General features: G+C 36.2%; 1 protein-coding gene across 8 annotated transcripts in view; it reads left to right on the forward strand.

The window, feature by feature from the left end:
• Positions 1-16,934, forward strand: part of ZNF385B (zinc finger protein 385B) — a 175,978-nt gene that overhangs the window by 39,841 nt on the left and 119,203 nt on the right. Inside the window, exon 1 of one of the 8 annotated variants that reach the window (XM_030017515.1) lies at positions 367-460. The exons of 6 other annotated variants lie outside the window; for them this stretch is intronic. Coding sequence is in view for 1 of the 2 variants with exons in the window: in XM_030017514.2 (XP_029873374.1) it covers positions 1,362-1,386 (25 nt within the window). In the remaining variant the exon portion in view is untranslated. Of the gene's footprint in view, positions 1-366; positions 461-886; positions 1,387-16,934 lie in introns of those variants that run through there. One more of the 8 variants, XM_030017514.2, reaches the window with a different exon arrangement.

Below are 16,934 nucleotides of genomic sequence, written 5' to 3' on the forward strand. Positions count from 1 at the left end.
TTTATTCAGTGTGCATTTCCAACAGTGATTTCTGTATTAAAATGACTGAAAAAATAAAATAAAGTCAGATTTGTTTATTATTTTTATCTTGCAAAAGTAAATCAGATACTCTCTCTGTACGGTAAGTATCCTCATCTAGGATCAGATCCTGCCAAAATTTCTCTCATAGTTGTCTCATGACACAGTAGTGTATTTGGATAACTGTACAGGTATTATAATAAAAAATCCTGTGTCTTTCTATTTCTTTGCAAACTTAACCTAGTCATGATTACATCTGATTCTTATTATACTGTGTATCTCTGTGGGTGTGAGTATGCACAGCAACACATGCCCTCTTACCTTTTTTGGGAAAGAAAATGTACGAAGTACCTGAAAAGACAGAAAGATTTACATAGTGGGAAGTCTGTGTGGGAGTAGGAAGAGCATGAATTTAATAAGCCATGGAGATTTTTCATAGTAGGTAATTAAAAATTATTGTTGTTTTTGAAAGGCGAAGGCATTGGTCATGTAATGTCATGCTTTTAGTTGTTGATTCGGGGGTTTTTTTTGTACAAATGCGTAATCTGCTGGACTGTACAGATATTTGCTGGGTCAGTAGTATAAAATTTTTCATCCAAATATTTATGCTTCTCTTTGATAGATATCCTATTTGTTTATGTATAATAGACTTTGTTATGTTGTTAAAAAGTACTTATTTGTTCATTTGCATAATTGTAAATTAATCTTATTTAGAAAAGCTGTAAGGAATCATTAATTTTTATTGCTGGATTTTTTTCCAATAACAAACCTCATCACAATACAGGCTACTGATTCTCCTCTGTCTCGTGTTCATTGTAGAAAAGGCAGAGCTATTTTTAACATTTACACAGTCAGATAGATGATTCTTCGTTCTGTGGGGTTTGGAGCTGAATCTGTAGAGCCTCTTGTAATCATATCCTTTTTTTTTTTAATGGTTTGTTTGAATTTGATCACTGTAGCTGATTCCATGCATTGATAATGAAGGCTTGGGTTGCCTGTTTCTCGGCATAAATTCACCTCAGACTTCTACTTTGACAGTGCTCTGTGTTTCGGTACGCATGAAGATACAGAACTGAAATTGCTTTGCTTTCTTTACAAATGACTCAGAGTGTGCTTGTCCTTCCCTAAAATGTTGCCAGCGTGTGAAGGATTTTCAATGAGCAATGTAATAAGCCGGCATCTGGGAAGGTTTGAGGCTGCACTGGTATAACGGTGTACTGTCACACAGATGATCAGGGCTGGAGGCAAGTCTCTGTAGCACCGTAGATCATATTGGTCACATACTGGAAGTTTTGTTTATGTAACTTGGTTGGTGTTTAAGCTGCTTAAATAGTATTGCCATAATGTGGAGTGGACTTCCCAGTAGAGGTGAGCATGATTTTTATTATTAAACTTCACTGGATTGTTTTCTGATATGTTGTGAAGAGTGGATGCTTACATGTTTGGCATTATTTCTGTGTGCATGTCATTTGTATTTTAGTTATTCCAGTGGAAAGGATAAGAAAGATGGCAAGGTATATAATGCATATTTTTCTTCTCTTCTTATTTCGTTATTAAAAGTAACTCTAAATATGTGGCAAGCTCCTTTTCCTTGCTTGCTGTTTGCAGAGGGCATCTTTTCAGTAGGTGATTTCCTATGCATTTTAAATGTTTTTGGAACATGTCAGTGATGCTGTATTATTGTTGTAAAAAGAAGCTAATTAGCAGTGTGAGTAAATACCTCTTACCAGAGCTTGCTTTCTGGCTTGTTAAATCTCAAATTATGGTTATAACGATACGTAAAACACAAGAGCTGTTGGATTCTCCAGATAAACTAAGAAAGTAAAGAATGAAATAAATTGTATACTGGGTTTGACATCTTGCATATGTCTGTCATTGTTAATATTAAAAGTTATGACCTGTCATGCCCAGGGTAGCTTCCAGTAATTCATTTGCACTGACAACTTGCTTTGAGAAGGGTATAAAATTACTGTCGCTTCTCCCTAATGAGTTAAATTTGAGATTTAGTGCTGTAAGTTTTACTTAAGGGAACAGATAGTGTGCTAAAGGTAGCCCGTGAAGTTCTAGTAGTAAATCTTTAAGCTCAAAAGAAGCATTATTGTAAACTGAATAGACTTTGTACCTATGTGGTAAAAAAAAAAAAAAAAACAAAAAAAAACCACAACCCCAAAAAAAGTTTTTTACTGAGAATTTCACCTAGAGCAAAACACAAAAAATTAGTTCAACTGAGTTACTTATTAAGCATTGCTGTTCTGCTAATATGTTTAGTTTGTGGTCAGACCTGCTCTGATTATATTTGTGTTTGCTGATAGTAATTTTTTTAATAAAATAAGGAAAGATGCTGAAAAATATTTATTAAAATGTTTTTCTTGCTTGCTATAGAAATATCTATGCTTACTAGTAAAGACTGCTGTGGTTTGGTTTTTTTTTATGAGGAACTAGGACAGCTCATGCATTTTCCTGCTAAATATATTTATGAGGCAGCTGTTTTATAGCTTTCAGCTCTAAAGTTATAGATAAGTGTGTATTTGTTTGACAGAAGATTCGAGAATTTCCATTTACTGCCAGTACATGTAAAGCTTGGCTAAGCAGACTGCATCAGGAGCACACACCATTTGTATTAGCCAATCTGTCTTTGCAAGTCCCAGGGCCACTATCTTGCTAGAAGCCACTGTGTGCTTTTGAAAGCATGAAATTAGTTTTATACTGAGCACATGGTTTCTCATTTAGCAGTTCTTTTTATGGTAATGGTCAATTTATGGTTCAGTGCCAGAATTTTGGTGTTCTGTCAAAGCTGATAGCTTCTGCTAAGGTGTTCTTTGGAGATAAAAACAAACATACAAACGCCAAACCAACATCCTCCCCCCAAAAAACCCAAACCCGACAAAAATGCAGTTTGTGGTGGGGATCCTAGGGAGACCCTACTAGAGGAAAATTCTCCCCAATGACCTAAACCACTCACATTTCTGATAGCATTTTGGAGTTGTTTTGTAGTAGTCTTTAGATAACGTTTATAAGCATACGTTTGTCATTCATGAGATGAAATTATTAAATTCATTGTCATCTTCTTTTACTTCATACTGAGTTTTATAATCACTTTGCAATAAGGTTTTTTTCATGACATGGAGAATTACTGTCCCTCAATGCTAATTTGCTCTGTGTGCTTATTTAATGATCAAGGACAAAATATACATGAAAAATGTGTATGAAGCACCCTAAACATTCAGGAGAGATGCTTTTTAGAAAGCAACTTTAGAACACCTTACAAACGTTACTCTTTCTTTGGAAATCTGTAGGAGTCAACATAAGTTGTTAGTAAATACCTTTGTAAAACTTCCTTTAATACATATAATTCATAAATTGATGAGCCAACTTTTTTACCCATGTTTTGTTCTTGGAAGAGGGCATTCTAACTGTGCCAGATTGCTAACTGTTCCCTCACTAGCAGCTATTCTTAGTGAAAGATTAAGGTCATTAACACTGTGCACTGTTAGGCTTCACTTGGGTTACTTTGTCCAGCTTGCATTAATCTCTCTTGTATATTAGGTAATTTTAAATTGCGTTGCTTTTAATATAGGTCTCCATAATTCTGACCTGATCTTGCACCAGGCATTTTTTTATGATACAATATTTGCTGATTTGCTCAGTTCTGTCTGCAAGGGGCAAAATTTGACATTGCATTTTGTGTGGAAGATGTGGTAGGTTCTAGAACTGGTAATGTTTCTTCTCTTAAGTGCTGAGGAGAGATCCTGATCAGCTACTGATATGCCTTCCTGGGAAAGAAGAAGCTGGAAGCCATAGTTTCCAGAAGCTTATTTAAGAAGTAAACTTAAGATGGTGTACCAATTTTTTATTATTCCATCATCATGGAGGAGGAAGAGAAGTAGAAGCTATGGAGACTACTGCTCTTTGTCAAAGACACTTGGAATGCGCAGCGAAGTATCACTTCAACACAGCTGCTTTCTCAAAGCCATGTTGTTTGGATCATCCTGTAGTCACGAAATAGATGCAGACTGACAGCTTGGGTTTTATACAGCTTAAAAAAAAAAAAAAAATTGTTGTCATTTTAGGACCTTTGAATACATTTGCTTGCTATTCTTCAGTGTGTGTTTAAAGGCTACCAGGCAGAAAATATTGTTATGAACATTTGGAAAAGAATGTGTGACATGTCACTACCGTGACATATAAAACTTGTTTTATTTCTTTAAGTGCTTGAGCTATAATGCCTTTCCTTGTCCTTTTATTCTTTTTGGGATTCTTTTTATCTGTGCTTTTTATTGCTATGAATACAAGCTTGTCACATTTCAAGCTGGCTAGTTCTTTGTTCCAAGACGTTGTTGTTTGTAAGGTGCTTTCAGCTTCAAAGTTCTTGCATCCTCTTCCAAGTGTCTTTATTGCTGCATATTTCCCCTCCTGCTGTTTCACATTGGTAGGTAAAGTGAGAAGCAAGATCTGGTGTGCTCATTACACTGGGCAAAACTACTTTGCTTCCTGGTAGGAGCTCTACTGTTTCAAGAGCCATTTCTATATCAGATTGCCAATTACCACATGGCACCGTAATTTTAATTTCTCCTCCTTTAGAAGATATCAGTGTTAATGTATGGTGATCTTTTGCAGTTTGAGAGCATTCGGAGGATAGCAGCTTCACTACTGCAAGGTTACGTACAAGGAGATTGTGAAGAAGAGGATACTGTAAGCTGAAAGGAAAAAATGATTGGGGAAGTGGTATGGGGTTGTGAGCAATTCCATGTTGATCACTTGACTTTGGGACCTAAGTCTAGCCAAGTTCTTTGTGGAAATCTTGAATTTGCCTTTTTTAGTGAAGGTCACCAATGATTCCTGTCAGAGGAGCCAAGTAAACCGAGAACTGTAGTTCACTGTGGCAGTTCCTGCTGAAGCTTGAGTTTATATGTTTTTCCCTGTCTATAGGCTAAAGAGCCAGAGATGTTCTGGAGGTCTCACCCAGAATGTTTAGCCAAGAAATTGTGTGTGTTTTCATATGCTTTCTGTTCTGTTGAATTCTGAGCGGTTCTCATAACATGTCTTTGAAGGGAAAATGAACTAACTTCCCTCTTTCATGTATGCTCTTTTTGTTCCTGCAAGGATTTTTTTGGGGGTGGGAGGCAGGAAATGAGGAAAGCAGGGTACTTTTTGATCTGTATGGGTGTAAGGAGAGTGCTTTTGTATTGACACCAGCAGTGAGGGCAGATGAAAGGCTAAATTCCTTAGCCTTGGGTAGGTCTAAGACCTACTCTGAAAAATTTTTTTGTCTGTGATTGAGCAGTGCAGATCTCAGGAGGAGACGAGGAAGTTTTTAATACTTCCTTTACTTTTTAATACTCTGTGAATAGAGAAATACAGCTGCTTTAAGGACTGAGATTTTCAAATTCATATAGTGTGTTATAGGAGCTACCTGAGGGAAAGGATATGAATGTGAAAGCTCAGTGGGCAAAACTTTTCCTGGTAGGCAACTTGTGAAATTGTCAGACATTTGACTGGACAAGAAGCTGTGGTATGATGTGTTTTGTGATACCATTTGTTAGTGTATGTGGTTGCTCTGGATAGTGTCTGAGGTCTGTGTTCAGGTCACCTGTGTTCAGGGGATTAAGGGATGTTTCCAGGTCTAGGGACTTCTGAGCTTATTGTGGTGTGTTCTTTTTTGGATTTGTTTGTTGGTTGGTTTTGTTAGCTGTTCATTTGGGTAATGTTTATACTTTTACTGAGCTAAAAGAAGAGATGGAGAGAGCAGGTCTCTAGTGTGCTGGTTTCCCTTTTGCTCTCTTCAAGTGTTCTGTAATGACCCAATTAGAAGTCAGAACATATCACCTGGAAGTTTGTGACTTCCACCCAGGGGCCTCCATTTTCTTTCTTTAGGGTACTTCATTGTAGGGGGAGCAGAGAGAAGAAGGGGAGGGAAGAAATCCATGAAGGAAGTTCTTAAAATTGTCCGCCTTTCTGCTCAAACCGGATTCAAAATTTTCACATGTGCAATATCCTCTCACTCAGCCTAGGGTGTTTGCAATGATGACATCCTGAAATGTTTTGTTTCATAATAGGTAGAATAAAACCGCAGTTCTGGGACTGAGCATTTAAACGTGATCAGAAAAGGAGGTTGTTTTTTTTTTATATCAGAAGAACACATTTAAATTGAACATGGAGAAAATAAAGAGGTGAGGAAGATTTCTAGGCTTTACAGTGGCACATCTGGATAAAGAGTCACAGAAATCACTTCATCAAGAAAAAGCAGACTAGTTGGAAAGAACTGAAGGTTATTGTTAGGAATTGCAATTAGTGTATTGTGGCCAGCTTTGTTAGTGGTACCATTGAAGCCTGATATGTCTCCAGTAAGGTTCTGAATAGTAAAAATCCATCTTCTATTAAGTAATCATTGTAGCAACCTCTTTTTAAGGAAACGTAAATAGCACTTGGCACCTGTGTACCCCAGTTACTTCTGAAAAGTAGATTTAAGCTTTTCAGTCACTTTGGCTGGTGAGCAGGGCGCAGACTTTCAGAAAAGCCAAAGCTGGAACACCAGAGGTTTATTTGCTGAGAATTAAGTCATCATGAAAACATCCTCATTTTTTTTTGTAAACATGATTATAAAGAATGCTTCTATGAAAGTGGTGTAGTACCAGATTTTTTGTTAATAACTGTTGACAGAAACAAGGAAAAAATCTGGCAGAAACAAGTAAAAAAATTGTTGTCCCTTAATTTTGTTTGTCATTTGCAAACACTTGCTCATTTTAATAATTTATCCTCTCTAACAAGTATTTCTCCTTTGAGGGAATTTTTTTCTTTCTTTCTTCTTTCCTCCTTCCTCAAAACAAACAAATCAAATGACTTTGTTTTACAGATTACTTCAGATTACCTTTTCTGGAAAAATAATATTCGAGTTGATATTGTTCTCTTAATTGTATACTAGACTTCTACTCTGGAAGTTATTGTTACTGCATGGTATCTATGCTGTTGGTATCCTTCTGTAGGTAATGTTTCTTAACTGGACAATCAATGAAGCTTAAAATCCAAATCAATAAAGTAATAATTTACCAGCAGCTAATGAATTAAGTCTGTAATCTAGTTCTGCTTTGTAAGGAAATACTCACCCATGAATTATCTAGGTGACAAAGCTATTTACTTAAATATTTTATAAATTCCCAAATTTTAAAAGATTTTTGTTGCAAATGGTCAGGGTATGGTACTTAGTGTTTTCTATAGTTCACTAACAATTATTGAGTTAAGAGGCAGAAACAGCCTGTTGCTCGATAAGCATATCAGGATACCCACTAGAAAAGAAGTGGTAAAAATGAGAAAAGTATAACTTGTGGTACGATTAGTTTGAAATATGTATCCAAACTATTAAGTAATTATGAAAAACAAATCTTTGAATTGACATAACTTCATATGTGATTTGCTAAGTACAGCTATATAATGGTAACTTTTAATTTATAAACAGATACTGGATTTGTAAACGCTTGTCAAATAGTTTCACCAGCTTTTACCCAAAACTGTCATGTTGTTCACAACATGATGTTTATTCATTGATCAAGCCCAAGTTAACTGGAGTCTTCTGAGAAATGCGACAAAACAGAATGAGCCATTGCAAGAACGGATAAAAGCTGCTGGGGATTTCCTTGCTCTGAAGGTGCTTTGCAACCTAAACATGTGGCTTCTCCTCTCGCTCTTTCATGCACATGCTCACTTGTCGGAAAGATGTTAATGGGCTTGGTGGTGAAGAGGGAGAGATTTGGGTTAGAGCTTAAGTACAATGTACCAATTAACTCAAGAAGTAAATTAAAATTAGAGGAAGGAATTTGTGAGAGCAGAAGGCATTGCTGCATCCTGATGCATGAAATGAAACAGTGACATGGCTGGAGTCAGGGTGTTCCAGACTTTTCAAGGGCCAGCTACCCTCACACGTGCAGTTTATCTGAGACTTCAGTGATCATTAATCATGCGCCTAAGGTTAAACATTTGTGTAAGTGTTAACAGGTTGTTGGGTATGGTTCATGAATAGGAGTTTGAACTGGAGCAGAAGAAAATACAACTTCCGGCCATTGAAAATTATGTCTTAAGGTTGCATTAAGTCAAGATGAAAAATAACACATGATGGTTTTGGGTATATGCCTAAAGAAATACTGCTTGAGGAGATGCACACTGGATTTTGATTTTTTTTTTTTGTTTTGTTTTGTTCTGTTTTTCACTTTCTGGCTGCTCGTTTGATCAGTTCCCTTATTTTTATGCCTGCAGAAAGTGAAGCTAATGCGAGGCGTGCAGCAGTGCGGTACTCTGCCCCAGAAGGTGGGGGATGCTGAAGCACCCCAGGGTTTTGCCCCCATCAGCTGTGCTTGTAACCTGGAAGTGAAGCTGATCACAGCTGAAGTCACATGCCTAGACTGTGAATTTTGTAGTGTACTTTGAGAGTTTTGTGGGTTTTTTTAATTTAAAATTTTTTTTTCAATCTAGGAAACCTTCTTGTGGAGAAAATCTGTTTTGAGCAAGTGCACAATTCATCAGAAGAATAAGTCTGAAGAAATGCACGCTTTAATTTTTGAAGTATTTTGTGTTGCTTTATATTATTATAGCAAGAGACTAGTATTTGAATAAGTATGGTGTACTTCACCTTTTTGTCTGTGTTCAGAAACACAATTTAATATACCAAACTGTTTTTTATCATCAGAAGTCCATTTTATGCATAATAGGCATGTTATTAAATAAAATTCAAAAGGTTAAAAATAGCTTTATAAATAATATTTTTGTCAGATGATTTAATTTTATTATCACTGTTTCAAGTAAAATTTCCAGCTGCATTTACTGAAGCCTCTTTTGAAGAGAAGTTGTGTTGAGTTCTTTAATTGTTGATGTAGATGTCTTTGGGTGGCGGTCTTTTATATGCAAAAAATATATTTGAAGGGCTGTTAACTTACTGAATAGCAAGCATCACTGAAATTTAAAGACCTATTTGAAATGGAAGTTATAGATTTCAATCGCATTTTATGTCAAGACTCCAATGGCAGAAGGAAAGAGCATTTTTTAGTGGATAGTGGTCCTGTCTGTTGCATGTTATTGCACTGGACATCTACCCTGGCAAAACCAAGCCATGTTTATAAATATAATGTGCTTATTTTTTGCTTAAGTTATTGGGAGGTGGTGGAATGACAGACACATACTTTCTGTCTTAGACTAAATGCAGTTATTTTTCCATCTTTTTACAGTTTTGCTTCAGAAATACTTGTTAACGATTATCCAGACTTGAAGTCAGTGGATCAATTGGGCAAATAAAGCTAGCTATACTTTTAAAGTATTTCTACTTTGTACTGCTTTCCACATTTGGAGACCTGGGGTTGCTTTGATAGACGGCGAGCACCCTACGCCAGCTGCTTCAAGTCTTCCCTTTGCAAGGTTGATGCAATGCATCAAAGTTACTTTTAACTCCTTTAAATAACTAGGATAAGAATCCTAATCACAGAAGTTGTCATGCATTAATTGAATACCTATGGAGTGGAGAGCAGGAATGTGTTCTTTCTGCTGGCTGCCGATTAGCAGTTCGACTGCTTGGAATCTCATCCATTCTGGATGAGAGGTTATCATTCTCAGAACCGACAGCTGCGCACTATGCAGAAGGGAGCTGGTCCAACCCCTCTGAAAGAGGACGTGCCTCATTTGTTCAACAGCAGTCCCTCTGTGGCAAAAGCGTACTGCTGGAAAAACATCAGGAGTTTAGAAAGACTGGGTGAGGTGCTCATGTACATGATAGGGAGCATGCATGGAATCTGAGTGGAAAAAATTGCAATTTTTATTCTGTCTTGAGTGGTCAAAACCATGTAGCTAGAAATGATATATCCTGAAATATGGGAAAATAGCAGCTTTTAGTAAGTAGTTGAATGGTGATCTGCAAGAAACTGATGTGCTACTGTAAATACCCTCCTATCCTGAAATTGAAATCCCTTTACTCACTATATTATTTTCTAGGCCATCTATTGCATAAACATGTTGTTTATTGCTTACCTTAATAGAGTTCTAGGGTCGGTAGAAATAGTATTGCAAAATCAAGTTTCAGGTGTTACGTAGTTGTTAGAGCAACAACCAGTAGCAGTGCAGACACGCAGTAGAAGATTGTTTGAGGAACCAAAATCTTGTAGAAATGGCCTCTGGTCTCTCTCTTCCCCCCCCCCCCCCCCTCTTTTTTCCTCTTTTTTTCTCTTTTTTTTTTTCTCTTTTTTTTTTTTCCTCTTTTTCCTTCTCTTTTAATTTCATCATATTGCTGAATGTTAATGGAACATGACTGTACTGTTGTGGTGTGGAGCAATCAGCTGCCAGAGTGAAGTCAAGTCTGAAGGGACATCTACCAATTAACTGAAAATAATGAGAAAAATCTTCTTGTTACACTAATCAAAGCAAACTTGTTACCAAGAAATTTGGAAGTCAACAAATTTGTAAGCCATGTATGTCTAGCCTGACTCTTCTGATATAAACAGAATCAGAATCAGTGCATCCACTGGGACTCATAGACTCTGAGGACCAAAGGAATCACCGAGCCTTATCTCCTGTACAATGCCAGACAAAATAATCTCAAGCATTAAGTCCTTCAGTAGAAGAAATTGCTTTCCCTAACATGCCAGTGCTTGCTGGTAAGTCCAATAAATCTGCAATTGAACTAGAACACATTTAGAGACACATCCAAGTTCAATTTAAGGACTTCAGGATGTGATGAATTTACTTGTTACACTGTTGAATTGTTCAAGTAACCCTTTACCTTTGCAGTTAAGAACTGCTTCTTACTGCTTACTCACTTACAATTTGAATTTCCTAATTATGAGCCAGGGGGTGCCTTTTCTTCCCTACTATTAAAGAACCCCTATTATTAGATACATTCTCTTTTTAAAATGGCAAGGAAGCTTGATTTAAAGTCCAGCACTGTTTGTATTAAGTGTGCAATTACAAATGCAGATTGTGTAACATCTGAAAAGAGTATGTATTACTTTTTTCTTCTAATAACATGGTTCACATCAGTGGCCTCAGTGACTCTCCAATGAATTGGAACAACAACTTTGCCTCCACAATAGTGGACTGTTGGGTCCTGGTTTTTAAAGTCTGCACAACATACTCTAACAAATACTCTTTTCAGCCACAACTGAGTTAATAAAGCTCTCTTAGCATTAAGTTAGGAGCATGATGCCAATACTTCTCAAGATTTTTCTGGACTTTTGCTGTCTTTTCCTTTCCTCTAGTTAATTTTCATCTGGCAGGATCAAGCTTTTCTCAGTGAGCACTTGTGAAAGGACAGTTGTTTTCGTCGTCAAATCCCTTGCTTATAGTATACACCGCTTGTTTTGCTCCTCTGCAGAGGTTGGCCTGTTTCTAAAACTATGTTAAATACTGAAAGGCAGCTATGCAGCAGCTCTGTGTCCACTTCTTGATACCATCCAGCATGTGCAGTGACCTTTGTCACCCAAAGTTATTTTACCAATTGTTTAATTCTTTTTGCAAATACATGAAGCTTAATATCAATGTGGGGATTTGGGTGGTGGAGTCTTAGTCTGATTTCCTTTACATGATGTGTGCTTATCATTTCATCTAATTTTCTTGGTATTAATTTCAAAGACTTTTATTTATCTAAAGCATATCTTCAGTGAAGACACAGAAAACAGGGAATACAGAATCTTCTGCCTATTTCCTAACCAGCTTGTAAAGACATTGCATATATGATTTACCTGACAGATGTTTTCTTACAGTTTTACCTGAAGTTTTGGAACTAAGAATATCTGTAATCTAACCATGTAAATAATTTTGTTGAGTCTTTATCTTTTTTGGTATACTAGTACTAGCACCTGACAGGCATTGCCCGTTAGCCATTGTCTTTTTTCCACTTCATTGGGATTGTTTAGAAACAATATCATACAGTGTTATATTCAGACCATTATCCTTGGGATGTCTTTAACTCCTCTGGAGCATGTCCCCAGCACCCACATCCATTTATCCATAAAGACTTCTTTCTGTAGTTTGTGGTAAGAGTGGAAGCACAGCGTAAGCATACTAATTTATTTGGATGACTAATTCCTTCCTGGTTTACTTATGGTAAAATGCTTACAGTTTAGTTGCACTAAATTGTCTTGACAAGATGTCACTGTTAACAGGCTTGCTCTTAAGCCTGTGACGGTAATACATAATACTAATCTTTCTAATACCTTGCAAGCTGGTGTTCAGGATTTCTGACTCCAAAGAATGTACTGCCAGAATATGGCTTTTTTTTCCTGATACCAAACTTTCTCCCACAGAAGTGGGAGTGAAAAAGCTCTATGAATTTAAGTATTGCTTGGAATTTATTTCTGCAGTTTCTGTATCACTTGTGAACTTAACCTTTATCTAAGCTCTTCTTACGTCTGCATCAGGATGACCCCTGATCTGTATGTGTACCTGTATTCAGGATTTTGAGAGTGCTGTCCATGAATAAATAAAAAAATGTTGCAATTTTGTATTTTAAGAACTGAAAATCACAGCATGGTTTGAATTAAAAAATGAAGATATTTTGTGACAGTATCTGAAGTGCTAAACTAAAACAGAGGTGGAATTCTGCTCTACTACACGTCATTGACTGACTGGGAAGGTTGGTCAATGTTGAATTGCCTGCTTTTTTTCCTGCTGTGTAAGTCCTCCCTTTACTTCCCCCTACTCAAGTTAAGTAGTTACCCTGGGTTGGCTATTTTGTCTTCCGAAACATCATCTTACACTCTTGTAGACTAAATTGAAATTTTATCTAATGGTAGTATTTTCTCTCCTTTTCTTACATTTTTCTTTTAGTGTCAGAGTTTATAGCTGATTTTTCGCTACAGTGAAGTAAAAATGTGGTGTGCTTTCCTGTGACTTTACATTCCTTTAGCTGCAGAATTAACTTAAGTTTAACATGTATAAAGTTGTGGGGGTTTTTTTATAAATAACTTAAATAACTGTTCAGGCTTTTCTTTTTTTTTTTTTTTTTTTTTTTTTTTTTTTTTAAATGACTAAACCTAATTTTGCCTATTCTGCTTCATGTTTCAGCTCTGAGAGTAACTGAGTATTTTGAAACAGTTTTGGAAGTTGCTAGTAACTGCTGAACAAAAAGGCTTCTTTTTTGGTAAATAAAAAATTTATAGAATGTGAGAAGTTGGAAAATATTTTCATCTAAGGTAGTGAGCTTGGCTTGGTTCCTCTCAAATGACAGCACAAAATTATTTTTCCTCTTTTGTCATCCATCAGCCACATGTACATCTGAGGCTTCTGATCTTTGGCTTAAACTACTGTTAAGTTTTCATTATAAATGTGCCACCTACTGGAGCAAAAGGCCCATCAGCAAATATTTATTAATGTTATCTTCTCCCAGACACATTTGCATAGTAATTTCTTGCTAGATTCCTGTGCTTCTGGTTGTCAAATCTACACTGCTTCTTGTCAGCCACACCATAGGGTATGAAAATGGAAATAAGAATTGGAGAGGATGTAGAGCATAGAGGCTTAATAAAATGCCTTTTAAAAAAAAAATTGATATAATGAATTATAATGAAAAATACCTGCCTGCCAACGAATGTCCAATAAGGGAATCTTACATACGTAGGTACTGTATGTCTTGATTTCAAGATGAAACAAGATCATGTAATTGTTCAATATAGCCTTGTAGCAAAGAGAAACTTTAAACAAGATTTTAGATTACACTGTGGGTTTTTTGTTGTTGTTTTTAAAACAAATCTTCAGCCTTGTCTTGGCATAGGACTAGTCATGATAATCTTTACAAATGAGAGGTGTTTTGCTCAGAGCTTGTTGTCTTTTATGTTATAGTAATTAGCTGAATGATTATTTGTATTGCAGGCATGTCTTAAGATCCACAGTTTTATTATGCTAGACTTGTACAGAATTATGGGAAAGACTTATCTCCAAAATTTTAAAATCTGCTTTGAAACATAATGCATGAAGAAAGTAGAGCAAATTGGAAGAAGAGAATAATCTAGAAATGATCACCCCACTAAAGTAAAATGATTTTCTTGATGTTTCTCATGAAAGTGAATGTTTGTTTTGGCAACACGTCATTATATCATAGTAGAAAAATGGCTAATGTATGAACAAGAACAAGCAGAACAGCTTCCTGCAGATTCATCTGTTTTGCTGCATATTAAATTTGTGTGTTCCTGTAGGACAGTCTTTGGCTTGGGCAGGGTTGCTTTTTTTTTAAAAAAAAAAAAAAAGTTGGTATTTTTCCTTATACAAGTTGCTAGTTTCTTTCCATGCCTTGCAAGTAAAACTCAGCCATAAGGGCATCTGCTTTTGAAAAGGAAGCAATCAATGAACTACTCTCAGAAAACGAGTATGCAGTCGAACAGGCTATGAAGAATGAGAGAGGAAGATGTCAGAGACCTCCTAACTCCCTGTCTCAGGTTGTGATGGGTGTTGCGCATGCCCAGGTTTTCAGCAACCCAGTTCCAACCTCAATTGTTAAATGCAGTGTGTCCAAATTTTATGCTTGCTGAATGTTAAACTTCTGTTACGTTTCAATAGTAATATAAATATGCAATTGCATAAACTTTGAGGTTTTTAACATGGATTTGTAAGCTGTTCACTGTAATCAGTGTCCTTGTATACTGCCTGTTCATTCTTTTCATCTGTCAAATGCTGTTAAGTTATTTTTTCATCTGGAGATGTTGGGATGCTGTTAAACATTTGGTCCATTCATCATAGATAAATAGAATGTAAGTATCTATGAGAGACTGTCAAGGAAGTTGGAATGACCGCTGATAGGGCTACACAGTACGTCTGGGATAGCACAGTAATTGGAAGGAACTAGTAGCAGGATGTTTTCCTTCCAAGTTTGGCACCTATTTCTCTGGGCTTAGGGGGGAAATTGAACTTCTTAGTCATAGGTATTTGTTGCATGAATTCTCTTTTCAGTTGTTTATTTGATAATTGAATGGCCAATTTCATATTGCTGGGTGAAGGAAATTTTGCTTTGTTAAGGTGTTTTCTGATGTGTGCAACTTAACCATTTCCAAAACATTTGTTTTTAAAAATATATTTTCTTGGCTTGATGCTTGTCAAATTTGTGAGCAAAAGCTTGCACATTCATTTTTTCAGTGCTACGTGAACAAAGACAAGACGTTTTGAAAGGCTCAGTGAATTAATGGCTTTAAATGACTTGGAGAACCTTAAATCAAATGTTTTACAGAAATATACAGATTCTGTTGTCTTAAGCCACTTCCTTGGAGAGAATAAGCTTTAGGGGTTTTCGTCTTCTCATGACTCACCTGGTTTTATGTTGAATAGTCCTGCTTATGGAAAATGTAAACAACTTCATTGTCTTTGGTAGGCGACTGAGTGTAGTCTTCTACAGTTTTGTGAAACAGGCCAGGGTATATGTCTGGCTTCGCTCCAGGTAGTGAGCACTTGGAGTGAGCTGGGGCAGTGCTTCAGGAAACATGCTGCTTGCAGGAACAGGGCTCACATTTCCATTGGCTGGAAAAGTAGGAACATCAGCTGGAGTCATTAACATCATTGTCTTTAGGGGTGCCTGTAGCTGATTTGCCTACTTTCCCAGAATGGGACACTGAAGCCAGTAAATAAGGCAATAAATATTTCACGGGTAATAAATCTCATACACCAAAAGAAAATAAGATCTAAGCAGCTCTAAGAAGAACATGGTTCTTTCAAATGTTAGGAGATGGAGGTCGTATAGGAAGGGCAAGGATAAAGAGAAACTTTTCTATTTTTATAGGAGGTGGTAAAGATTGTATAACAGGAAACTTCTGAAATGCTTTTAAACATTTCAATGATGAAAAAAACAGAAAAGGGAAGTAAGTCCTAAGCAACATCTGAAAGTGAAAACAGTTAAAGTACGTGAATGTAACTCAAGGAAATACCTGAGTGCAAGAACATATCCCAAGGAGATATTTGAAATAGGCAGAGTACACTATTACAGAGCTGAAAAATGAAAAAAATCAAGTTCTGCATGCAGTTTTATGGGCACGTGGAACTGATTCAAGGCCTATTTCTTCATAACTGGGCTTTCAAGGATAAAGAAATGACCTAATCTATTATTAAAACCATTGTTCAAAACATGATTTGATTTTTTTTCAGAATGATTTGGTTATTAGTCTTTTGTCTAATGGGTTGAATCAGCAGTGTTTCAATTTATAATCTTTTATAGGGATATGTATGCTGGTATGTAGTATACTCACATGTAGCATTAAAAAATAACTAAAGATAATTCTAAAGTATAAAACTGAGGTGGATGGAGAAGTGCTATACTAGTCGTCTAAGCAGTGATAGATGACTTCAGTGAATTGCAGTTAGAGTTGTATGTATTCATAATGAGAGCATAAGTTATTTGGTTCTCATTTCAGTTTATTTCCTGTTATGCCTAAGCAGAGGAAGTATGCTTGGGAATATGCGGAATTCAGGACTACAGAATCTAGCAAGAGTGGAAAAGACATGCTAGTTGGAGTCACTGAGAGATATGCAATACCTGGATGTCTTTCATAAAATATTGAGGCATCTTAATTACAGCTGTTTAAAAATATGGAAAGCTTTTTGTAACATTAACATAAACTAGTAAAATATAAATCTTTCCGGAGCAACATCTGGAAGTGTTTTGAAAGTCAGAATTTTGAGTTTTTGACTACCTCAAATAATGATGTTTTTCTAGGGTAACCTCAAAATAAGCAGTTTTTTTCCCAATTGTATGTTGTAACCATAAATAAAACTACAATTTTATGTGTCTGCCAACCAAGAAGAATTGTTTGCTAGTTACTTTTCAGTTGTTATGTAAGCTAAACAAGTATGCACAAAATTATAATATGTTCTATTCATGATATTATACACTCCTTACCGCTGTCATACCGAATGCCCTTAGAATTATTTTAAGATGTTTTGAGCATTGTTTTGTATGTAGGTCTTCC

Source organism: Aquila chrysaetos, chromosome 6 (genome assembly GCF_900496995.4).
Source record: "Aquila chrysaetos chrysaetos chromosome 6, bAquChr1.4, whole genome shotgun sequence".
NCBI classification, from domain to species: Eukaryota; Metazoa; Chordata; class Aves; order Accipitriformes; family Accipitridae; genus Aquila; species Aquila chrysaetos.